At 38.4% G+C, this 26,740-nt stretch overlaps 1 protein-coding gene across 1 annotated transcript in view; it reads left to right on the top strand.

Annotated features, from left to right (window-relative positions):
* The window catches only part of Nebl (nebulette), a 289,620-nt gene that overhangs the window by 147,518 nt on the left and 115,362 nt on the right, over positions 1-26,740 (top strand). The window contains exon 4 of the mRNA XM_090318998.1: positions 11,672-11,779. Within this exon, the coding sequence (XP_090175124.1) occupies positions 11,672-11,779 (108 nt within the window). The remainder of the gene's footprint in view (positions 1-11,671; positions 11,780-26,740) is intronic.

Here is a 26,740-nt window from a genome sequence, read left to right as displayed (position 1 = left end):
GACAAGAGGGCATAAAGTGAAGGAAAAAAAAAGAAATAACTGTGAACGTTACAAGAAACCATTTGTTTCCATTTCTTGGAGTTCATTGCATTAAGAATCATTTATATGATCATATATGTGCACATAGCTATTGAACCTTTGTGATCCTCTCCTAAAAATATCCTCCTTTCTTCTCACTGTGTTACTAGTTAGAGTCCTGTTAGAAGACCTAGAAAAGATATTTTTTTTTGAGGAAGGGGATGGTAAGAATTTTGTTGTACTTATGATGTCCTAAGTGACATGTAGGTACTCAGAACCAAGAATGATGCTGTTTGTAGGAATTTTGTATAATGGAAAAACACTTTCCAGTAGAAATCTAGAATCTTTCAGTACACATAGCTAAGGCACAAATATCTTGTGTTCAGTCCCTTGTGTGGTATTATCATCACTTTTGAAATTTTTTAAAAATAATGTTTCGGCAATTTTACCATCAAGTGTATTTGGTAAGTGTGGCTATCACCAGAAGTTCAAATGGCAAGAACTCAGCAAATTCTGGGAAACTGGATTCTTGTTCACTTTTAACTTTTCTACAAAAGGAAAGGACAAGCATTCTTACTGAATGAAATAACTTGCTTCAATTCATGTGAGCTCTCTTACTATTAGCTATTAAATATGTGTGTACATTATTTTTATCTCTATGCAGTAGTTTGGGGAGGGGGACCTCCATATGAGCCTTGTTAAAAATATTTAAACAATTTGAAATAGGAAAGGGAAGGAGGAAAACAAGATGATTGGGAGGGGGTAGTGGGAAGGAAATGGGGGCAAAAACATGAAAAGGGGTATCAATATGTGAGAAATACCTACTACCTGATGAGTATAACTATAACCCCTTTATACATTACTCCGACAATAAAAAAATTTAAACAGTGTATCATGTCTTCTGAGTTTTTCTAACTACAGGATGCATTCTCAAGTCTTATGCAAATGCTCATTGGGTCTCCACTGTTTAGGATTATTCGAACTGTTTTTCTGTTAGTGTGGGTAATTAAGCTTTGATCACAAACAGCTGTGTTCAGTCTTATCCAGCAGATGGGAGGTATGATACTGAGAGGAAAGTATTCTGGAAGGTTCCAAAGCCCACTTATTTTATATGCTAAGAACATGTAGATGAGCATGTCTGTTGGAACTCTTGTGGATAGTACCAGAACTCTAAACCCTTGCTAGCATTAGGATTGTTGGCTTTGGTGCCTGAATAGTCCAAGGGAGAAACTGTTGCTAGGGAAAGGCTGCCAGGAGGGCTCAGAAAAATGTCACTAGGGCCCCGTTTCTCTCCATCTCTCAAGTCCATCTTCTGGGATAATCCCCTTTTCAGATTGGCTTCTACTTCTTCAGCCTACATCTAATAGTTGCCAGACCAGTGAAAAGAGCCACCTTTCCAGCCCCCATTTACCCCTATCCCACCCCAACAGTAGCTCTGACTCTCTCTGGTCCTGATTGGATAGCATGCTAACTGAGGTGGGGGAATATAGCACTCTGATTGGCCAGTTCCACCGTTATGTTATCTGTCATTTCGGAGAGTTGTATTTTCAAAAGAAAGTAAGAAGTTGACCATAGTACAGAATAATTTTTTCTCCTATTAAAAAAAGTCATTTTATAACTATGTTTATTGTGAAATAGAAATAGAACTCTTTAAAATACTAGGAAGGAAATGAGGTGAACTATCTTCCGGTGTTTGTGAAAACCTGATTTTGGCAGCCTGTATTGGTGTCTGAAGTCATTTTGGGCAGGCTATCTCTCTGGGTAGACAATGTCCTTGAATCAGTCAGTCTGTGGTCATCTCTTCTCTAACCCATACTTTTAGGATACATGAAGCATTAGCTGGTCCCTATAGAATACAACTTTTATTTTTGCAAACACGATGTCATCAGTTTTCTTTGCCCCATAAGCTAAGTTTATCTTAAATATGGTGCTTCTTCCTTCTAATAGACAAGATTTGACATTTTTTTCCCCCAAAGCTGATATGTCCTATTCAAAACATCCCAGTGGAATCTCAGAGTGTTGTTCAAGAAAACTGTGTATGGAAAGCTCCTTAACCATAATTCCACTTCAACACAGGTATTTTTGTTTTACTTTGATGTGGAAAAGAGGTACCATATTTCCCCCTGGAGTTGCTCGATTTTTTTCTTCCTTGAGAAGGCTCAGATTACTGGATTCTGACACTTTTTGGATCTTTTAATATCAACACGTGTCTCATTATTTGTTTGTGGTTACATTTTCTTCTTATTTTTACCTAGAAATCTCATGAGTAGAGCAGATACACAGATCCAATAACCTCATACTAATAAGTTATATATTCTTCGGTATGTTACATGTCTCCATTTAGAAAACTAAAATGATTTGGTGTTCTGATTAGAGTATTAAGCATAGCGGGGTCTGGGAGGACTGGAATTAAAGTGTTTCAAGCCTGAGAGTTATCAGAGAAGCTGAGATATTTATGGCCAGATGAATGTAAATCTAATTTTGAGTGTATTCTTTAATTGGAGGATAGCCTATTTTGTCACAAATTTTTTCCCTGTTTACTTCCCTAATTTCTTCGGTAGTTTTCCGGGAAGTGTTGAGAGCCAGAAACATCCAGAGAAAAATAGATTAGAGAAAGGATTTTAGAATGGAAATCCTTCTGTCCATCACCTTAATAATAACAATAAAAATAATAATAAAAAAGCCGGGTGTGGTGGATCACACCTGTAATCCTAGCTACTCAGGAAGCTAAGATCTGAGGATTGCAGTTCAAAGCCAGCCTGGGCACTAAAGAATGTGAGACTCTTATCTCTAATTAATCACTAGAAAATGGGAAGTGGGGCTGTGGCTCAAAGGTTAGGGCAATAGCCTTGAGCTAAAGAGCTCAGGGACAACGCCCGGGCAAAGAGTTCAAGCCCCATGACCCACCAAAATAATAATAATAACAACAACACTAATGATACTAATAACAACTAGAAAATGCTGTTTTATGCCATATAACTTTTTATGTGCTTATATTGCCTAAAATATTTTATTCATTTTTGGCAAGCACTATTTTTTTTATTTATTTCTGGCAAATGCTAGAACTGGGCAGTGAACTTTAGCCCAAATTACAGAGAACACTGAGAATGTATTATTTCTGGGTCACACTACTGGAATTAGGAAATGTTACTCCATAATGAGACTTCATATTTAGCTCAGGCTGGAGTGGGCAGTGGACTTTCTGATACATGGGTTACATTTGCCTTTTAAGTTGAAATGCCATTTAGCACAGACAAACACCACCAATTTCTCAATTTTTTTCACCCCTGGTGTGGAACCTTTTGGTTGATTTGATCTTAGGCTGAAGAATTGGAGCACCAATTGGTTTTGGTGGAATGAGCCTTTGATCTTTCCTGGACCGCCTCCCTGTCCTGTGGGCTCATAGGCCAGTGGGCCTGCAATGTCTTTCCCTGCTCTCCTGCAGCCTTGGCTCTTTGTGTAGCTGTTATCCATTTCTGTGGCTATGGTTTGTTACCTCTATTTGTACTCTAAGTAGAAATTTGATAAGGTTCTGTGCCTGTCCAATGATTTAGATGTCAGGTAAAGATGAAGCAAAGCAATTTTGACAAGTCAAACATTGGTGCAAAGAAGGGGAGAGGAAAATCACCTGCGGGGAGAAGAAAGTGAAATCTCGTACAGTCCTGCTTTCTTTCTCTTTTAACTTTAGGTCAGTACTTTAACCTCTTTAATTTGTCCCTTCTTAAGTGGATGTGACATGGTGACTTCCAGCTTCTATCTAAAGGGCAATGAGATGGAGGCCTGCCTTGGAGGGGAGGGATTCTGGCATTTAGGGAGGTCTGACTTGGGTATTCTGATAAAAACATCTGGGCCTGGATACTTTATCTTTGACTGAAGCTGAGATTAAAGTCTTAGGAGACATGGTTTATTAATGCCAGTGTCTGTTCGCATGTGTGTATTGCAAAGGGCTAGTGGTTTTTTTTTTTATGCATAAGCTGAGTTTCTTTATCAGGAGCATTGCTTGTTGTCTTATCATGTTCTGTTCTAGATGGAGAGCCAGGAGGATCTCTTATTAATTTAATTTTCTTTGAGCCCCTTTAATTGATTCAGTAATACTTTTGAGCTTCCCCAATATCAAATGCCTTGATAGTCCTCCTGGTTTGGCAGCTTTGGCAGTTGGAATTTCCTCATTTTGCATGTGATATGTCTTACTGCCATGGGCAGGGGTGACCTGAATGTCACTGTAACCTAACATGACCCTGAGAAGCTGTTTGAACTGAGGCTCAGCCCTAGTTTGGGGCCTCTTGATTTTTGCAAAGTTATGTGATGAATGTAGGTTTTTCATTGTTACTTAACATTGGATTCCACTCTAGTCTGAAAGCACAATTCAAAGAACTCACAAATTTACATTCAGGGTAGTTTTGTTTGAGTTTATTTAAAGAAGCGAAACACACACATCCTTATAATAGCTCTTACTATTGATGCATTGATGGTGCTGACAAAGAGAAAACTCAGACCAGATGGTTTCTAAACAGTAGGACCACCTGGCTCGTTGGCAATGCCAGCTTTTCCCAAATAGCTGTACTCTCACAGATGTGGGGGAGTCAGGATGTTGAGATGTACAGGGGAAAGTTTTGAAAGAAGGATTCTTAAGAGAAGAGGGAACATATATACCCATGTCAAACTCAAACTGGCCCCTCCCATATCCAGTACCTTCATCGTCTCATTTTTCTTCTTTCTCCTTTGGAAACTGTAAAATCCAGTTCTTCCACATTACAAAGACACAAATCAGATAAAAGTCTCCCGAAGAAGAGCACGAGTGGTTCATGGACGTAATCTTCTATATTCAGGTGACTGAGATCTCAAGGTGAGCATCAAGGTGTGAAGCCAGCAAAGGCAGAAATGTTCATGATGTTCCATCTCTAGCTCACCAGCAAAATGCTAAACTGGAGGCTTGGCTCAAGTGGTAGAATGCTAGCCATGAGCTAGAAAGCAAAGCGAGTGTATGAGGCCCTGAGTTCAAGCCTAAGTGTCAGCCAACACACATTTTTTTCCCTTGAGTTGTTTAATCTGAAGGGAAAAGAAAAGTCCTTAACCATATTCTTTGCATCAGTCTCTCTACCAGTCTATAATTTTGGCAATGGTGTTCTTCTATAGCCTGATCTTTATTCATTGAAAATGACCATTGTGGCCTACAAAATTAATGTCTAAGCAACATCTGTAGTAAAGTATAAGCCATGCTAAATTTTACTTCTGTCACATATTCTTGTTTTTTTTTCTGGGGTTTATTAAAATAGCAAATTACAAGGGGTGTCTTATGATGTTAAGAAAGTTGAGGGGAAGGGTTGGGTTGGGAAGGACAGGGGAGAATGATGAAAATGGGTAGTATCGATCAAAATGCATTGTACTCCTACACTGACTTCCTGAATGTTAACTCCTTTATACAACTACTTGAAGGTAAAAAAATAACAGCTAGCAAATTAGCTAACATTTATTATTGTTTCCACTGAGAAATGTTCAATGGGTTCCCTTTTTGTCTCCACTTATCTACAGGAGGATCTTGTTTCCATGTTGGGTTCATTTAATCATTTTCACTGGCGGTTTCTTCCCTGTGAGATGAATTGAAAGGTGGCACCTGAGAAGTTGCTGTGGGTGGGCTCATTTATTACCTTTGTGGCTTCCTCTAACTTCCTTCATCTATAAGATGGGCCCAAATGCATGCCTGCCAAGACTTACTTATTTGAATATGATATAGGTAAAGCACATTTAAATTTCATTAAATTCTATTCTACTTTGATCCAAGGAGGACTGAAGGAATTCCCAACTGCAGATGGCACGATGTCTGCCATGTGGCAGAGTGTGTTCTCTGGATGTTCAGTGACTGTGATTGTTTCTAAATGCCTGTGATCATGGAGTACAGATCACTTCTTAGACATTACCTGATGGATTTCCCATCCTAGTTGTGCTCCTAGAATATGTGACATGATCACTACAGTACCTGGAACATGGAGGAACTTAATAGATCTCGGGATATTATCATCTCATTTGGTTCTCACAAAAAGTGTTATCAATGTGGTAGCATAGTTATGCCCTGTGAGGTTCAGTCACTTGCATAAGGTCACTTAGCTAGTAAGTAGTGAAGCCAGGGCTCAAATGAATTTACTTTATAATTGAGCCCCTGCTGTCAACTACTTCAGGAGTACCAATGTCTTAGGAATGATTTTAATTATTTAACTGATTGAGAATTTAAATAAAATATAGTTTATTGTATATTTATGTAGAATATATAAATAGTATACATTTCATTGCTTTCTACCATATTTATTATTAGCTTCAACTAGTTGTACCAGGCATTTTTATTTTGACAGGGCCATGTATGCAGACAGTATACTTTAATTGGGCTCATCTCTTCTGTCATTCTTCCTTATTCCCCTCTCCTTTCTCGAATCAATCTCAAGAACCCTCATTGCTCCATTTTGACACAATTACCCAAAGTACCTTGATCATATTCACCTTCCTACATCCTCTTGATTCCTCCTCTCATCCCGCCACTGCCCATCCCCATCTATTCTCATTCCTGTCATTCATGATCTCACTGCTTTTCGAAGTAAATTTTCTAGTGAGATTGTGAATATACATGGAACATATACATCATATACATGTTCCATGTTCATATTCATGTTCACATACATGTTCATATACATCCTCCTTGTGCATATTATAAAGATATATACGTATTGTAAAAAACTTCTGCAACTGTAAATGAAAGCTAATTTAAGGATTAGAAATCTGTGAAAATTATTTTAATGCCTTTTAATTATGTTTAAAAGGTAATTATAACTTTAATTTATTTAATTAACCATAAATTTACAAATTATGATATTAATTTATATAAAAGCAAATTCACTTTTGATCTCATTTCTTTGATTTAACATTTGTTAAAATTAACTTCACCTTTTAAAATATGTATTTAATCAGATTTTTCCTTTGCAATGTTTAATTCCCATCTAGCAGTGTAAGATTAACCAATTTTCTGCATTTGATGCTTTAAAAAATCCAGGACTAGATAGTAATCAAACATGAAATAGTGATTAAGCCTTTAAAGCTTGTGGAACACCAAGTAAAATGCTAGACAGATAAAGAAGCATACAGCTCTCATTTTTAAAGTCTGCACAGCTATACAAGATGGTACATAGTATCAGAGATATATAAGTTAAAGAGTAGAAGAACATGAACCAGCAATGAATGTGCCAGTAGTTCCTAGGCTTCCACTTAACACACACCAACAAACTGCTTTAAGGGGCCATCTCCTTTTCTGTTCTGCCTTTGGCCGATGAGATCATTCACCTCATAGATTCCTTGAGCTTCTGCTCATCTTCTCTAGGCCATGTTGGAATTCCTTTAACCCTTTCTCATTCCTGAGTTTTATTTTTCCTGCCTGTTTGCTTTCTGTATTCTTGATTATCATTTGTTCTCTTACTCATGATTCCTCTTTAATATCTGGGTAGAAGAAAAAAAATACATACCTGTACCTTGTACATATTTAAGCACATATTTGTCAATAAACAGGTATACACATCCATCCATACACATACTCTGCGTCCCAGCATTTGAAATAAACACTGAAATGTCACTGTCTTTCCAGGGCCTGCTCTGACCCCTCCTTTAAAGTCAGCATTCCTGATACTGCACTATACTGTCTTAGGATGTCTTTTTCTTAGGACTTGCTAAAGTACCAGACATTGCCGTGACTGTGACTTGTGTCTTCCACTGTGATTCATCACCGGCCACTTCCCGTGTTGCATCGTTCCCAAACCTGAAATAGCAGTTGGCACACAGTAGGTGCTCAGTAGAATTTTGGACAGTAGGTCAAGGAATAAATAAATGAGCATTTGAGGGGGGGAAATCCATAGCATGACAGTCCCAGAGACTGCCATTGTTACTTTCAAAAATAAGAAACAGGCCGGGAGTTTGGCCTAGTGGTACAGTGCTTGGCTAGCATGCACGAAGACCAGGGTTTGAGTCCTTGGTACCACATACATAGAAAAAGCTGGAAGTAGTGCTGTGCCTCAAGTTGTAGCGCTCTAGCTTTGAGAAAGCCCAAGGACAGGCTGACTCTGAGCCACAATCATGAGTAGTTAGGATTCCAGGCATGAGCCATCAGTGGCCAGCCAGAGGTGATAAATTGTATGTCCAAGATGAAGCTTGGAGCATAAAGTAAAGGCAATTTTGCTGGGGAAGGAGCAGGAGCTTCTAAGGTGAGCTTAGATGAGGTCAGCAAATACTTGAATTAAGTCTACCAAGTTAAAGTTACATGGCTGGCAGTTCCCTTAAGAGCTTGATCTGAAGCTTTGGGTCTTAGCCAATCTCCTTCCCTTTGCCCCCTTCCCTGTACTCATCCAAGGGGACCATTTTCAGTTCTCTTGCATGAGATCTGGTGAACAATCATTCCTTCTTGGCTTCAGTTTCTCTTCTCTCCCTTCTTCTGTCTGATATGCCCTTTCTTAAACATTCATGAAGCTGTTTCTGTGAACGAGGCACTTTGCAGTTAGGCAGGATGTAAGTGGGAGAGAGACAGCTGACGAATGGTTCCATGACTTCCTGAATGTAGTAAAGAAAGACTGGGTTGTTGGTGCTTGAGTTGGTGCTGCCAGTGTGAGCATACTTACCATTAAGTATGCTCTACAACAATAAATAAATAGGCTCCAAAATACTATGGGCCATTTATAGTGATAATTGGGTCCCTTCTCCTTTGTATTTAAAATGTAGTTCTGGCACTGAAGCTTGAACTCAGGGCCTTGCATCTCTTGAGCCATACCACCACTTCCAGCCTTTTATAAATTAGTTGGAGATAACCATCTTGATTTGTCTGCTCGGACTGGTTTTGAACTCCAGTCCTCAGATCTCAGTCTCCTGAGTAGCTAGGATTATAGATGTGAGCCATCAATGCCCAGCAGTGATCATGTGCTGTTTCCAACTGGTTGCTTGGGCTAGGCTTGTTGGGTATACGTCTGTATTTTCAGCTAGGTAGGAGACAGAGGTAGAAGGATCATGATACCATCATGGGCAAAACCACAAGATCTTATATGGAAAATAACTGAAGCAAAAAGCAGATGTGGCTCAAGTAGTAGAGCACCTGCTTGGCAAGTGTGATACTTCAAGTTCAAAGCCTTGTACTGCCCCAAACTACTCAAGTAAGTAGGCAAGCCAAAATCTAGATTCATTCCCTCCCACCCTCCCTTCCTTCCTTCCTTCCTTCCTTCCTTCCTTCCTTCCTTCCTTCCTTCCTTCCTTCCTTCCTTCCTTCCTTCCTTCTTGCCTTCCTCCCTTCCTGCCTGCCTCTCTCCCTTTCTCCCTCTCTGTCTCTCTGTTATCCCCCCCCCACCCCACCCCAAGGGAAGAATTCCACGTTCACAGATGGCAATCAGCACCAAACCCATGATTGTAGAATTTAAAGTGCTTTCTTTTCTTTTAAGATTACCTTCTTTGGAAATTTTATTTTTAAAAAAATTCCAGCAAATAACAGCCTATGCGATGGAGCCTTGGTGAAACTGCGGTTAAAGCCATTAGGATTTGACAGAGAGACCTTTCTTCCTCCCTTTCTGTGCCCGTTGCCATCACAACCTTGTCATCCTTCTTGCTTTCATTATTTCACTGCTCTGCACCCTGGTGCTCACCTCCAGCCAAGCTAAGTGGCTTCCCTGCTTAGCTAGGCATAAAACACCAAGAGCGGATCACTGTGTGTCTCCACGCATGCTGGGAGATTGAGCCTGGGTACACACAGCATTTTTTTAATTTTTGTTGGAATGAAAAAAAAAACATTGCCATTTATTGGACCTCTTATTTATGGCAATGGTTAAAGTATGTTTATAAATTCAAATGAAAGTATAGAGAGAAAATTAGATATGCTTAAGCTGAAAGTGATGAGTTATTCGGATCTATTTGTTTTCACGAGCTTTTTGTTTTTCCTTTTCAAGTTCATCTGGCAAGGGAATTTTTTTTTTCAGTAGCCCCAAGGCTAATGATGCTTGAGAGAATTGAGTATGTAAATACAGACGTGCCTTGACAAAACAGTCTAGTGGCCAACTAAGGAAACTTCTCAAACCTTGTTCAGAAGCTGCATTGACACAATTAGATTCTTTTTATAAGCCATTATGATAATTTAAGTGTTACTTTGAAGCTTCAAATTCTGAATGTAGGATGAGGATTACATGAGCTATTAAAATGTGTTTCCATATTGATAATTAGGCTTAAAAATAAAAGAACATCTTTTACTCCAGCTATGTGGGAGGTAGAGATTAGGAGAAAGTTCAAGGCTAGCTCAAGTAAAAAAGTTGCCAAGCACCATCCCATCTGAACAAATATACCAGACATGGTGACATGACTGAATTCCTGCCAATGTGGAGGAGGCATTATCTGAGAGTATCTTGCTTTGAGGCTGGTCTGGTGCAAAATGGTGAGAGTCTATTGGAAAAATGAGTATCATGAATAGGACTAAATATATGGCTTAAGTGGTAGGGTGCCTGCCCTATCAAGTGTGAGGCCCTGATTTCAAATCCCAGTACTGCCAAAAAAGAGAGGGGGAGAAAGTGGTGTATTGATCCCAGTCAAAATATTTAGGTGGTGTGACAGTTACTCTTTCTGTACTAATAATAGGGCATGGGATTCAGAAAGACTGAACAAGGTCTATTCCAATGGTCCAGGAAAAGGTAAGATTCAGGATCATTGGCTTATAATCGGAAAGTAACTGTATTTTGACTTACTTATTTACTCCTTGTGTTGCTAGGTAAAACAGGGCCTTGCGTATGCCAGACGAGTTTTCTCCTACTGAATTGTATCCACATCGCTTGGTTTTCTGAGTCAGGTTCTCACTACATGATTCAGCTTGTCCTGAAACTTGCAATCCTCCTATTGCTACCTCCCGAATTCCGGGATTGCAGGACTATGCTACCATGCCTGGTGAACATTTATTTAAATACTGAAAAGTATCTTAGATACCTCTCTACTCTGTATGCCAAGGATCTGAGTGAGAAGTTTTACTCCCTGTGGTTGGCCTATTTTCTAAATATTTTCATAAGCACATTTATAGTCAACATCTGGCAATGCAGCATAGTATAGTTGTTTTCATGATTTCCTCTGAAGCAAAATAAAAACTGCTTAGGGACAGGGCTGGCTGTTGATTTTATTTGTATTCCTCTTTCCTAGCGAAGTCCAGGATCAAAAATGCTTTTTCTCCTACAAGGCTGGAGAGTAGAAGATTTAACACTGCTTTTTTCCTTGTTGTGTTTCTTCTTTAAAAATACTGAAAGTATCAACATTGATATTTAATGAACTGTCATAAAGTACTGACCCGTTCCTGTTAGCTTTATGTGTGCATTGAATCATTTGACCTTGTCTCTATACTCAATCCAATAGCTGCTGTTGTTATTAACATGGACAAGAATCCACAGAATGGTTAGGTGACTTGTGTAAGATCACACAGGTAGCAGGGAAAGCTGCTGGGACACAAATCTAGGTTTGCCCTCATGATTTTCAATTTTCCTCTTTTTACGAGCTCTGTTTGTGGGCATAGCTTCCAATTCTAGCCACTTTATGGTCACCCCTGCCTGTTCTGAGTTCTCTGTTTACCCTTCATTTTAAATTTTGTTTCTTTTCTCTCCCCTCTTCTTGCTAGGTCAAGTACAAAAGAGATTTTGAAGAAAGCAAAGGAAGGGGTTTCAGCATTGTGACAGACACACCTGAGCTGCAGAGACTGAAGAGGACTCAGGAGCAAATCAGTAACGTAGGTGCCATTTCCTTCGTGGCAGACTTGGCAGCCCTGATGTGTGTTTCTGGATAGGAACGTGAGACTGGGTGCCTCGAATGTGTGTTTGCTGTTGTGGAATGCGAGAGGTACTCATAAAATATGCCAACTTCACTTGCTAAGTATCTGCCCTTTGGTTCTTTATCATGGTTACCTACAGTCTAACAATTATTATAACCCACTGTCTTGAATTATGCATGATTCTCACCTTTTGAATAGTTACAAAGCAGGATTTTTCAATAATTAAATTAAAAAACCCTGACACTTAGTATTTTTGCTGTGGATAGAAATACAATATATTCATAGATAACTTGGTATCATGAAAAATATACGTTTAAGTGGTTTAATATTTTAAATCAGATATTTGTGCGATTCTGTATCACATTTAACTTTGGAAATAAACACATATGGAGTTAATTTCCATTTGAAAGTCTATCTTGTTCACTAATTTATTTTACCTTTAAAAAGAAAGCTGGGACTAATAGAAGATAAAGACACATTAGAAACAGGAATATATTAATTTAGTACTTATTAAAGATATGTCGATTCTTAATTCCTATCATTAATATGTGTGATTGCATTTCCTCTGAAGTAGTAATATGAAGTGTAAAGGTGTATTTTTACATAAAAAATTAGTTCAATGTCAGATACCCAAGCAGAAATATGAATGGATTTCAACAGCTGTGCATGTAATAAAATTAAGAGCCAACATGGAAAACCTCATTATTTTTCACGAGAACTGCATTTTACATGTGACTTTTCAGTGATATTTTCTAGGAGGCATGTAATCAGCAGATGGATTTAAATGCACTGATATTGGGCTATTTTCATAAGATATTTATGTGTATTTATGTATATACATCTACACACATACAATTTGCAAATAACAATTATAATATGTAATATAAAAATATACCTACCAGTCAAAAGTTTAAAAGCAGAAGTATTTAATGTTTACATTTTATTCTGGAACCAGGAGGAGGCTCTTGTTTTCCTACTGTATCCCAGAAACTGTCAATCATGAACAGTGGCAATTATTCTCCTACTGTTTCATTCTTTCCTTAAACCAAAAACCTATCCTTTCTCTTAAAACTACGAACCAAAGGTATATTTTACTGGTCATTACATTCAGTCATAGTTCTTTCTTTGGATCAAGTTTGGAGACTGAAAAACAATAGTATTCCCAAGACAAAGTTGTGTCATAAATCTTCAACTTTCATAGAAATTTATATCTCAACGAACTAAACATTTCTACTTAAGACATCCATGTGGCTGCAAATCAGAGGACTGAAGTTAACTCAAAGGTAAGCCTTGAACATTCTATTCCAATTATGTCAGTTTTTGTGTTTAATTAGGAAAGGACGGATCATTTCACCAACATTTATCGTTAGCAGGAATGTGCCTCATTTCAATACGAGTCTGTCTGCAGATCCATTCTTAACAAACCCTTCATCACAGGTGCGTATTAATCTGTATTTGTTCTGTAATACCCATGTACGTTTAATGCTCATTAGTTTAAGCATATAGCTGGGTGCCAGTGGCTCATCCTGTAACCCTAGCTACTCAGGAGTTTCTGAGGATTCAAAGAGGAGGTTCTGAGGTTCAAAGCCAGCCTGGGCAGGAAATTCCATGAGACTCTTATCTACAATTAACCTCCAGAAAAGTGGCACTGTGGCTTTAAGTATCTTTGAGCTAACGAGTTCAGGGACAGTGCTCTGGCTCTGAGTGCAGACCAAAAAAAGAAGTATAATGTAGAGAACATTTTTAATAAACCAAAATGTTTTGCAGTGCTGTGACTTTATCAACCATGGCAGTCTCATAAGTAGTTTGTTAGGCCAGATGAAGCATATTTGTGTTTAGATGATAGTAAGAGAATAAAGACTCACTATATTCCTGTTAAATATTTTTGTTAGGAACCTCCTCATGAAGAAGGGAGACTCTATGAGATACCTGGAGATCTGGTGAACTTACTACTCATTTATAAGATCTCAATTTCATGACCCTTTTCCATTATCTGAATGGTTTTTCCATATAACTCTAGGATTTTTTGTTAATAAGAAACTCTAGTTTGGTCTGGACTTTGGCTAATCCAGTTTTCTATACTGCTTTCATACAAATGCAACAGAACATGGTGGGCTGAAACCCAGACAGATATCCACAGTGGCCTGAGAAGTGTCTGTTTTGAGAGCAGGAAGAAGGAGAGGAGGTGTCTAGACTGGGCAGAAACAGGATCTTCCCGCTGCGGAGGCAGGCATGGGGCTGAGTCATTCTGAAAATTACCAGGGATGTGAGATTTGTGAACTCTCCCTTCAGTAAAGGTTGATGTAGGTGGCTGCATCAGGAAGTCTGTGCAGTCTTTATTTCTCTGACTTGCCTTTCGGTTCATTTTATCTTTGAATATTTTTGTGGTTCCTTTCAAGCTGTTGCTAATCCTTTTGGACATAAGAAAGAATAAAGACATAAAGCAGTGAATTTAATGACAACTCCTATGTGTTTGGGTTAATATGTTATGGATGAATGGGCATTTTTGATTGCTTGTGTCTGTGTCAATGTTATGAACACTTTTCAGCCTTCTTGTGTTCATTTGTGTCGGATTTGAAATCATTTGGAAATATCTACTCCATCAGCGTGTGTTACTGAGTTATGGGATAAAGTACAGCTATAAATTTCCAATTGTGTGTAATAAAAGAGGTGAGAGTGGATTAGGCCTGCCTTCTGTTTTGGGTGCTGAAAATGACAACATAGTGAATGCGGGAGATGTGTTAAATACTGCAATTTAAAATTCTTCTGCTATGTTCCCCCAGAATAGCTGCAGAAAGAATAAGAAAGAGGCAGAATTCCAGCCCTGACTTAATGGTTTGAAAGAAATAAGATGTAGCCTCTACAGTAAAGTTTTTGTTTTCCCCAGTGGCTTTCCAGAAGCTGCCTTTATATGATCCAAATAAATTAATATTCAGAAGAAGTTTGACTAATGTTTATGCATTTGGCTTGGAAATTGGGTTTTGTGAGAAGTCACAATATCAGCCGAAGCATTTAAGTGGAATTAATATTTAAGGAGTCCAGATTTTGCGTCAGGTGTGTGTATCTCTTCAGCAGAATATATCTACACGGTATATGTGTACAGTGCTGACTTAGGCTCTGTGTGTTCACAGATTTATCATCTATGCTATCTATTCTAGGACATACATTTAGAAATGACAGACATGTCTTCCTATGTCTTTGGGTTTTCTTTAATAGTATTTTAGGAAAATGGTCTTAAAGGACAATGTATAAATATGCATTGAAAATGCTATGCCCCTGGATACTTAAAAAAATGATCTCTTCTCTGTATAGCTTTTGTTGTGTGGTTCTTTCTAGTATTGGGAGGGTAGCACCTCTGGTTTGTAAGTATGTCCTTCGTGGTACATGCAGTTGGGTGGCAAAGCCAAGTCCTCATCAGGCATCCTAGGGATTCCATCTAGCCTGCTAAGGTCACTGATGTGTTTCTTTCTGCCTGTTTACACACTCATCGAAGCTGCACTTTCAATTAACTCACACAGTCGAGGGATAAATTGTGAAATAAAATGGTAAAGTCAAGCCCCAAGAGACTTTTACAGTCTGTGCTGTAGATAAAAACCAGGTGTTTATTTTCTAATTTATTTCAGGAGGAAGAGAAATATCATTTGGAAGAGGAAAGGAAAACAAATACCAATGAGAAAGTCATGTCTTGTACAGACTGATGGAAATAGTAAGTGTACCATTATTTGATTTGTCAGGATATGTGCCTGCCCTTGACACAAAGACCAAACAGTTTGCCCCCCCACACCCTGTGTGTGTGTGTGTGTGTGTGTGTGTGTGTGTGTGTGTATGTATTCACTGTCTACATACTATATATATATATATATATTTACCTGACCTATATTCTTTCTCTTCCTTGTTAGCATCTATACTTTTGATCATCTACCCTGTTTCCTAAATGCATTTATTTTGCTACTACATCTATTAAAATCCAGCATATCCATTACAAGGAATGCTTTCTTGCTTTACAAGAAAAACTAAGATTAAAACCTCCTTTTCTTTCTTTTTTTTTTTTTTTAAATTTCAGGTAAAGTCCACCCAACTCTCTCTGTAATTAGAAACTGACATTGAATTAAGTCAGATTTTTCTTTGATAGAGCAACATAAATTTTCATTGACTTCTTAAAATGTAAAATAAATTATGTGCCCATTAATAGACTCATGTGGATACTGCTGACTTAGTTCCCTGAGACTATAAGGTTGCTCCAGAAATATTACATTATTGGAACTCAACATTGCCTAATAATTGAATATGGTGTCGGTGGACTATTAAAAGATTTGATTCAAAGTTAGGCTGAATGTAAGGGTGAGCATGTGAGGGGAGGGATGATTATCTGGGAGTTTGGTCTCTGTTTGTAATTTAAATAAATCATTTTGACAGAGACTGACTGTAACCATGTTCAGGCTGCTGACAGTGTGAAATTGAGTTGTACGGTGGACAGAAGACAAGCAGTCACGAGAAATCCCCAAAGGCAAAATTTGTTATGTAATTGGGTCAACTCATGCATGAGAAATGCATGCTAATTGTAAACTGGTGGCAAAATTATCATGTAGGAGGCAATTAGGTCTTATGTAATTCCCAACAACTGACAGAAGAGGAAGGTTTTTTAAAAAAAATATTTAGCAAACATTAAAAGAAGTTTTATTTAAGGGGATAACAATTAGAAAAGTCATTCAATGTGCAAATGGAATCTTCATTGATTTCTTCCTTATATTGTATACTTTTTATTATAAATGGAAACTTGACATGAAGTCTTCTGATTTTGAATAGTAAATTTAGTATACTAGGTAGTTTGTGCTGAAGAAGAATGGAACACCATTTTTGTTGTAAAACACAGTTGGGTTCATTAATATAGATGATAGTGATAGTGATTAGTAAACAGTCAGGCCAATGGTTAATAGTATTTCTGTTGTCTAATTGGACTGGACTTTAGCTTATCCCAAGCAAAAACTCTAATACCAATCCATGTAATAATAGGGACGTAACATTATCTTTAAATGCAAAGACGAAATAAAGTGATAGGGGTAATAGCAGACTAGTTTTTGGTAATACCTGATCCATGTATGAATACTTTATTCATTTGGAGCACGTGGCATCCTTTGTTTAATTAAGTCTTCCTAACAAACCTTTTTCCTCAAGGGAAAGGATTGCTATAAGGAGTACTTAAAATTTTATGAGAAAAATATATGGAAAATTACCTCTTAGTCCTTTCTTTCTCCTTTCAAAATCCTTACACCTGGTTTTGCTTTAGTTTTCCATGTAGGGTAGGACTTCAAAGGCCAATTCTTTCTTTTCATTCTCAAATTTTTAGCCACAGTTACTTAAACAAATATGTCCCAGACCAGTAATTACTTGTGTATGGCAAAACCAAGAGCTATGGTTGTAAAATGGCATTGTCTAAAAGGAGGTTTCACATGAGCCACTGAATTAGCACCTATGACTTCCGTTCAGAGGTACACAGTAAGGATCTAACAGGATTTTCCAAGATCATTTTGTGAAATCCTTTCTCCTCCATTCTCTTTTCTGTTTTGTTTTCTTTTACTGTATTTTATAGTCGGGATGTTGTATAGAGGGGTTACAGTTACATAGTATGCCAACCCTTCTCTGGTGTTGATTTGCTGTCTTTTTCTCTGTCCCATTGCATTCCACCCCTTCCATTGTGGCTTCAGCCCTGTCACCAAATGAATCTTTATGAAACATCTTCATTTGTGACCCAGATTTTGTTTTCAACGGGGGAAAGTCAGTTGTGGGGTTTGAACTCTAGGACTAGGCACTGTCCCTGAGCTCTTCAGCTAAAGGCTAGTGCTCTACTACTTGAACCACATCACCACTTCTGGTTTTCTGGTGGTTAATTGGAGATAAGAGTCTCATGGACTTTTGTGCCCCAGCTGGCTTTGAACTGCAATCCTCAGATCTCAGCCTCCTGAGTCGCTAGGATTACAGGTGTGAGCCACGGTGCCTGGCAAGATTTTTGTTTGTTTTCTAATGACAGGACCCAAAATGTTGAGGAAACATTTTGACTTTTAGAAATATGCCTTTCTCTGACATAGCTGTCTGTGAGTCAGAAATGTACATGTTTTCCACATGTATGTGGAACATTTGTATGTGCTTGAGAGCAAACTTGGCAGGGGGCCCCAGGGACACGTGTTAGTGCAGTCTGGTTACTACTTTCTGTGCTCCTGACCCTGTCTGTGTTGACTGAAGTCCTTGGGGATGTCTCATCCATTTTGTGGGGTCTTTTCCTGCCAAATATTGTTCTCCTGTAAGATTAAATACTGAATCAGTGTGGCCTGAAATCTTGATCCTGCTGAGAATATTAAGACTCCTGCAGGTTGTGATACAGATTAGCTGGTGAGAACTCTGTTGGAGAGATAAAGTGAGTTTCTCTAAATGAATTTAGCAACTGCTGTGAACCTTTTTGTGTTTCCCTCGTATGAGTGTATATGTTGGCAGTTAACCATTTATTTCCTTCGTTTTCTCCCAAAGTTGCCCCAGTCCATCCCTGCCTGTACGGTAACACTTTCATCATTTTATTTTATATTCATGTTTTGCCAGATAAGCCATTTGATACATTAAGTTACTAAGGATTGTGAAGGGTAAGTCATTATTTACTTGATTTCCTTAAAGAAGGAAAACCATATTTTTGGTAATTTCTACAATGAAAGGGCCCTCGTGTCACTGATAGACTTCAATAAACCATATTACTGGGTTCTTTAGAGGAAACTGATTAGCATATTGCAGTTTGATCATAGCCTTTATGTTGTGGGTTGAAAAGTTATGAAATATTTAGCAAGAGGCTGGGATGAAGGCTGAAATTATTACATCATTCCCCAACTTTATTCTATTGCTATTTATTCTAATTAAAACTAAATAAAGATGATAAATTCCACAAAGATAATAGTGCTTTTGTAAACGGAATAAATTTTTTAAAAAAAAAAAAAAACCACCAAGAACAACACAAACTCCTAGAGCACTGAACACACAGGCAACCTGAGAACAATCAGAGGTGTTCAGATTCTCTGCTTGAAGCCTTCTGAAGACAAGTTTGCTGAATTCCTTTTCTATTTTAGGGGTTCCTCATCTCACTTGGGTATGAAGCAGGCATCCCATCTGCTTCCCACGTAATTCCCATTTGCCTCCTAACACCTCGTGTGTGTGTGTGTGTGTGTGTGTGTGTGTGTGTGTGTGCGCACGCGCGCGCGCACGTGTGATTTCTCAGTAAAATGTCTGTGACTGATTTGCAAATGGGAAAACCCGGCACCATGAGAACAAACAACTACTATACTCATTAGTGATGTTTAACTTTTGCAGATGGTTCCATAAATGATTATCAGAATGATTCCAAGACTGGTCATACTAGCATAATACATATATTTAGTTACATTACTACTTAGCTATATCACAGTACTAACAATATTGGCCTAAAAGAAGGCTTGAGAAAATGAGAGCAGGCTGATGTGGGCAGTTTACTGCTGCTCTCATAATTTCCCTCTGTTCTGTCCTTACTCTAACCAGGGAGGAGTGAAGATGTCAGAAAAGTCTACCTCACCTAAGTCTCTGCTTCCTGAATGCTTTGCAAGCTAGTTTACAACTTCCCGGTGCTTGGGAATAGCACTGCAATGTGTTGACTTCTTGTCTGCTTTGCCATTTGTTCTGGATGTATGGCTTTTTAAAGTCTCATTGGCAAACATTGTTGAACTCAGCAGTCTTTCGGAAATAAGACTTTGAAGTACCTCCAAAAAATGATTCCCAGGTATTAAAGTGTAAAGCCTCTAAAGTGCCAAGGACTCAACAGTCAGTTGAAGAGGACAAATGAATGACTGTGGTATCCTTAATCAAAGACTGCTGAGATATTCATGTCAAGAGTCCCTGATTTTTGTCTTCTCCAGTTAATTCTGTACCCATCACCCATTGGAAAGTGTGAATGATTTCACGTGTACAAAATAGTCTATGGAGACTTATATCCGTCTTAAAGAAAAGTAATGAATGGGCATCCATGTACCTACCTCTCAGTTTAAGAAAATAGCACCGTTGGAAACCTTGGCGGGCCCTTTGGGTTTCCCTTGTTTGTAGCTCAGCTCCTGACTTTGCATCATAAGGGCTAAAACTTCTTGAAAACAAAATTGTTGACTGATGAAAAGATCATATGGGAAAACAATGTGTGAGCTTTGCATAACATATATTTGATTTCTGATACCATCTTGTAATTAGTGCCAGCATTGCTCTCTTCTCTTCCTTTGGCCATTGAAGGCTGAAGCATGAACCTGTCACTCATGGTGTCATACTTGGCCGTTTGTACTTAGGAGTGAGCGGGGTGAGCATTCCCCAGGGGCTCACTGTGGCACAGCCAGTGTTCCATGTTCATCGTTTCATCTCATTTCATTTTTTTTTACAATACCAGAAATAGTTGTTATCCTTGCTTCACAGTTGAGTAAACTGGATAAATAAATTTCCTAAAAATGCATAGAACCAGTAGAGAAAAAATCTGGGAGTTGATCTAGAGATTGAGTGTTTAAGTGAAGCATTTCTTTCCTATATGGAAACATTGGGAATATTGCTTATATGCTTTTTATTTCCTGGAATCCTTGTACCATAGAACAAATACCAAGGATAATATCCAGAAGTTTCTTTTGCGGGTACAGAACTTGACTTATTTCCTATATGATATTCTGGAGATCAAATAGTGGGTATTGGTAATAATTCTAGAAGTTTAAAGTTTCTTGGCACTAGGAATAATGCTTTATCACCTATACAGGCTCTCCTGGCCAAATGTTCCTATAGGATACTGGGATACAAGAAGGCTTTGAATTTCTCCAAGCTTTTCCCATGGCGCTTATTTGCAGAACTTGCCGTTAAGTATTCATAGGTCTTTTTCAGATACACTTAACCTTCTTCATCCCACATTTTTAGAAGGTTCTTATTCATCATTTGTGTTTGTGTTGGTTGCTGATGAAACAAGTCTATGCACAATCTACAGAACACAGGCTAGGAAAGGTATTAGGAGAGAGATGGAGTTTTGACAATTCAGAGATCACAGAGTAAGGCCTTTGCCCCTAACTGGGGTTTGAGAATATTCACAGATGGCTCAGAGAAGGTGTCATGAGATGAATATGGACAGAAGCAAGCTAGGACTGATGAGAGTGTGTGGCAAATGCCAAAGAATTTCCTGAATAGGGAGCCTATGTATATAAGCGGTCAAGAATGAGACTGTGTCATGTGTTTGATGAGCTGCAATGTTAATTTTATAGTCATGACTTTGAAAAGTAACTAAAATATCCATTTGATAAAGAAATGACCCTGGATATAAAATGACTTTGATCAAATGGTGGGAGTAAATTATGTAGGCTTGCTGTAAACTGGGCTCTTTAGGTAAAAAGCATTTCACTGGAATTGTCACCTTTGTGTCTGAGTGTGGAGCTCAGGATGATGCCAGTCCTGGTATCTGTGGATGTCTGCATTTGAAGAATGAAAGGAAAAAAGGTTGTGATTTCTTAGATCCTTGTACATTTTAAGCTATGTGAATTTTAAAAAGTTGTATTGTACTGATTTAGAATTGAATGACAAACGTTGAGCCAAGGTGTCTGTGTGGTATGTAAATAGGCAATGGGGTGTTTATGCTCCAACTGAGATACAAGCCTGGACTAGCTAGTTTCAGACAGTTCAGGTTGGCAGGTCTGAGAGCGTGCAAACCCACATAAATATGCATGTATTTAGTGTTGTTTGAAAAGCCTCCATTACTTTTCCTATGAATGCAGAAAGACTCAGTTAAATGTCTACCATGTGGGGTGATTTGGAATCCGATTATGATATCATGCAGGTTAAGGCTAAACTTGTATTCTTATGGGCACTGTTTCTGAAAGGTTGATGATAAGCCATTAATGTGATCAGCTTCACTTCAAACCTATAATCACAATCAAACCTATAATCATCGTTCATTAAATAGGCTAGAACTACTAGGTATTGATCAGCACAAGACAATATGGTGGGTTCAGGTGGACCAAGACATGACCCCAGACTCACGTTGTCCTTGAGACATTAGCTGAAAAAATCTTCTTGGCAGTATATGAAGATGCCTGTTTTAAGATTCTGTAGCTTTGGTCCTAAGGTCAGAATGCAGAAGAAGAAAATCCTAGTAATTGAATAGTTTTGAAGAATCCAGTCTAATGGGTTAAAGAATTGAGGACTTGATCCAAGTTAAAAGCAAAGGAAGTTAGTTTTGCATTGTAGCAAGGCATGAGGGTAAGACACACGAAATAGCTTTCTACACACAAGGATTATATGATAAATTCACAAGGCCATTCCAATTTCTAAAATGACTGGTTTCAACAGGGCATTATATCTCAATCTCTATGCCTCTCTTCTCTCACATCTCAAATGGGAATTATAATATTTGATATTTATTTTAAGTTGGGAAGATCAGTGACAGAATGATAAAAAAAATAAAGCCCTTTACATGACTCAAAAGAAAGGCACTTAAGTAAAAATATGAAATAGAGCTCTCTCTATGGAGAAAGCTATGCGAAGAGATGATTGGCTTTCCTTTTTGGCCCTTGGTAATTTTATTAAAAGATAATTGGGAAATATGAGAAAAAGCAGTTTAGTCTGGTTGGAGACGGCCAGGGAAATGTGTGTACCCTGGTGGAGGAAGGAGAAAGAAAAATCAAGAATTGTACTGGGCTGCATTTGGCAGAACTCCTTCGACTCCTTCCAAATCACATGTCGAAAGCAAAGTGGTGGCGATTATTTCTGACCATCTCAAAATATTGTGTGTTGAGTTGGGGGACTAATTGCCTGGCAGTAAACTGAGATGTTTTAGGAAAGGTCCAGCTTATTTCTTAATGTTTTGTTCTTGAGATGAACTGATGTTTATGACCCTGAAAAGAAGGCCAGCCTACTGTTATTCATATGTTCAAGTCTATTGGACAATGTTGGATTACAGGGTCATTTTGAAGGACAGAACAGGCAATAATTAGAATAGGCAGAATTGAAACCGTAATGAGCAGTAATCCTGAAGAAAATTAAAACACATAAAACACTGCATTATTTATTTGAATTTAATGGGAATTTGCCAAAGGAGAGGCAGCTGGCTTTTTGCTTTTTAGGACTGTTTGTAGACGGGGAAAGAAGATGTCCATCTGATATATTAAAATGCATTTAAATCTTGCTGTTAGGCCAGATAAAACTATAAAATCAAGTGGGAAGAGACACCATTAAATATGTGACTTAGGACAGCAGAGGCCTGGGCCATAGTGACAAATAGATCCAAGTTTAGATTCTATCTCTACCATTTCATCCGTTTAATATCTTTGCTTATTAACTGATTACTCAGCAACAAGGGCTCATTTTAGTTCAAAGGTGACACCGATCATGATGTATCCATAAATGGCTTTGTTAAATGGCAAAAAGGAGCTCATTTTAGAAACTACTAAGACCACAAATGCCAGCTTCTCTTATTTTTTTCCCCTTACTACTAGGGATTGAACCCAGGACCTTGCATATATGTTAGACAAGCGCTCTACCACTGGGACTTCATTTTATTTTGAGACAGTTTATTTTTACTTTACTTTGAGATGGGTCTTGCTACCATAGCCTAGGCTGGTTTCAAACTTGAGATTCTCTGGTCTCAGCCTTCCAAATAGCTGGAATTATAGTTGTATACTCTCTTGCCTGACATACAGCATCTCGTTAATTCCCTTGTTTACTCTGGGAAACGCATTACTGAAGCACTTCTGCTTTATTCACTTATTTGTGTCAGTTTCTAGATCCAGCACATAGAAATGAAACTTAACTTAATGAAAGCAAAATTTTTATGAACATTAACTGTTATGCTAGAAGCAAAAGGTGAACCAATGTTTTAGACCCATAATCCAAGTTTATCAGAGACTGAGATTTGGAGGCTTGTGGTTTAAGGCTATATCCAGACAGAAATGTTTGCCAAAACAACCAGCAAAAGACAAAGCTGGCATGCCATAACAGCAAGCACTTGGCCCTGAGTTCCAACCCCAGTACTGAAAAAAAGAAGGTAGCATAGTGCTTAATATCAGTGCTTGTACTGTGCTGGGCCTGGAACTCAGAATCTAGATTTGTTGCTCAGCTTTTACATTCACAGCTCATGCTCTATCACTTGAGCCACACTGCAAGTTCCAGCTTTTTGCTGGTTAAGTGGAGATAAGAATGGCTTGGACTTCTTTGTCTTGGCTGGATTTGAATCATAATTCTCAGACCTCAACCTCCTGAATAGCCAGTATTGGAAGTGTGAGCAGTGTGAACAGTCTTGTTATTATGATGCCAAAAAAAAGAAGCGGAAGAAAAATATTGACATGAAAAGGCTCTAAATAGTCACATCATTTTGCATTTTGTAGAAATAGTAGCAGTATCTCCAATTTTGAAGCTAATTACCATTTGAAACAGTATGTTATTTGGGTTTCCTAAGAGTGAAATATTTTTATTTTGGTTACTATCACTCATAGTTTTGCTTTTAATGTCTTTGTTAAATAATGTTGCACAGATTTCCCGGGGCTAATGTCCATCACAGAATTTCCACTGTAGAAATTTGTCCTTACAGTGAGAATAACCATATTAACGGATTCTTTCACATGCTTTCAATATGATGAAAAAAAATTATTGGGAGTATAGGTCAGTGGTTGAATGCATGCCCAGTGTTCTGGGTATGATGCTAGATGGTTGCACATGCATACACTCATCCACACACTCACACATACACACATCTTGGTAGTCCACTTTGATGTAACATGTAACACATATTATTATAAGTTGACAAAGGAAAGGTTTCCTGACAGGTTCAGAATAAAATATTTAGAGAATTCTCTATTGGATGGTGTTTTTGCTTCCTTGCATTCATTATGATATACATCAGGGGTAGTTAAAGATGAGATGGGAGATTCTATATTACTGCTGGAGCTTTGTATTTTAATTTCAAAAGATTATATTTTAATCCTATTCTCACTTCATTAAAAAAGGTACAGATTCTGCACATTATTCTTTAGCAGGGATATAGCTCAGTGGTAGAACAAATGACACCACACATGGGGGGGCTGGGCCCTTAAGCAGTGCTCCACCCTTTAAAAAGGAAGAATGAAAAGAATGAGATTAGCCTGTAGTTGCACAGTGCTGTTAGGAAGGAGAAGTGTCTGAGTTCAGATGATTTCCAGGTGATGGAGATATTTTAAGACACTGCTAGTGGGCTTGTTCCCAGGGCATCCATCCTTGGTTCTGCTATTTGTGTTTTTCCATGCATCGCTCAGCAGCTTTGATAAAGAGGGGTTGATAGTCTCCCTACATTGCTGGTAGGCTTACAGGTGCCATTTGTCATGTTTGGTGGGTTCATGGAGAAATTCAAAGTTCTATTTAGTTTTTTTTTTCATCCAGAAATGATTTTATTTTGTGATCTTGGTTACAAATATCTATGTAGTGTATGTAAAACAATACCCTCATTTGAAAGAAGATGGTACGTATTCACTCCAGGCAAGCTGATAACCTCATGCTGTGTTAAAGACATTTCTCTCGTTCTCAGCAAACTAGACTTGGTTCATTGAAATTAGGCAGCAGGGGTAATCCTATTTATAACTCCAGCATTAGACATGGTACCTGGCATGTACAAGCATTCCTAAGTGTCTTCGTGGATAAATAAAATTGGGTGCGACATTTTGTTTTACTGTGGCACAGCAATACATTTACTTCCGGATCCGTTTTCACTCAAAATTCATATACAGCCCTGACCTACCTTACCTGTAATTCTTCCTATTTTAGTCTGGGATGAGAAATATTGCAATGTCTTAAAGATTTCTCTGCTAATGGGATACTGTGTGCATCGTATAGGCTAACGGCTATACCTTGTAAGAATCAGAACATGAATTGCTAACATACAGAGTCCTCAGAACTGAGCACAACAATTCTCTCACAACACAGCCTACTACAGGTTAATGGCCACAAGGGAAGTTAAAGGAAATGCTTCCATATGCTCATCCCATCATCCAGGGCCCTTCAGTCTATGTCTCCGTTTTCCAGGTGGGCCTTGTCATTCTCTACCTGATGAGATATATCCACTATACAGTCAAGCAAAAGGAAAAAGGAAAGGAAGTGTTGGTACACCAGGGTTAATCTTGCTACACACTGTGAGGCCCTAGGATTTGAACTCGGAGCCTCAATGATATTAGTGCCAGTGGTGTCCTTTTTGTCTTTCAAATATTGTCCATGTTCTCTGAAGAATTAAATTGGCATTTCATGAAGAGGTCAGTACTCAGCAGTAGAAGCAATACATTGGTACCACTTCTCCTCCTCCCAAGAAAAGAATGGAAAATTCCCATTTGATGACTGTAACACTGGGGTTGGGGCAGTGACAGGTGCCAAGTGCCAGCTTCCAGCTGTGCTGTATTCATATTTCCAAAAGTATAGGAATCACATTATCTCCAGTAACTTTTAAAAGTTTACCTGCATGTGCTACTACTTCAAATGAATCAGATGTACACTGTTGTATAACTAACTTCCAAGGATGATGTTCGTGTCACAGTTTCCTTTGAGTCACGCATCCTTTGTGGAAAGCTAGCCCTCAGGCTATTGGTTGCCTTGAAAGTTGAAATTTCCTTTTGGGGTGATAGGTAATGATTTATAAAATTTACTTTAAAGAAAGTAATTAGGGGGCCAGGAGTTTGGCCTAGTGGTAGAGTGCTTGCCTGGCATGCATGAAGACCTGGGTTCGATTCCTTGGTACCACATACATAGAAAAAAGCCAGAAGTGGTGCTGAGGCTCAATTGGTAGAGCTCTAGCCTTGAGAAAATCCAAGGACAGTGCTCAGGCCCTGACCTCAAGCCCAGGACAGGCAAAAAAAAAAAAAAAAGAAAGTAATTAGCTTTCAAAGCAGA

Source organism: Megascapheus bottae, chromosome 26, assembly GCF_031878675.1.
Source record: "Megascapheus bottae isolate mThoBot1 chromosome 26, mThoBot2.hap1, whole genome shotgun sequence".
NCBI classification, from domain to species: domain Eukaryota; kingdom Metazoa; phylum Chordata; class Mammalia; order Rodentia; family Geomyidae; genus Megascapheus; species Megascapheus bottae.
This window is presented reverse-complemented; position numbering and strand designations above follow the sequence as displayed.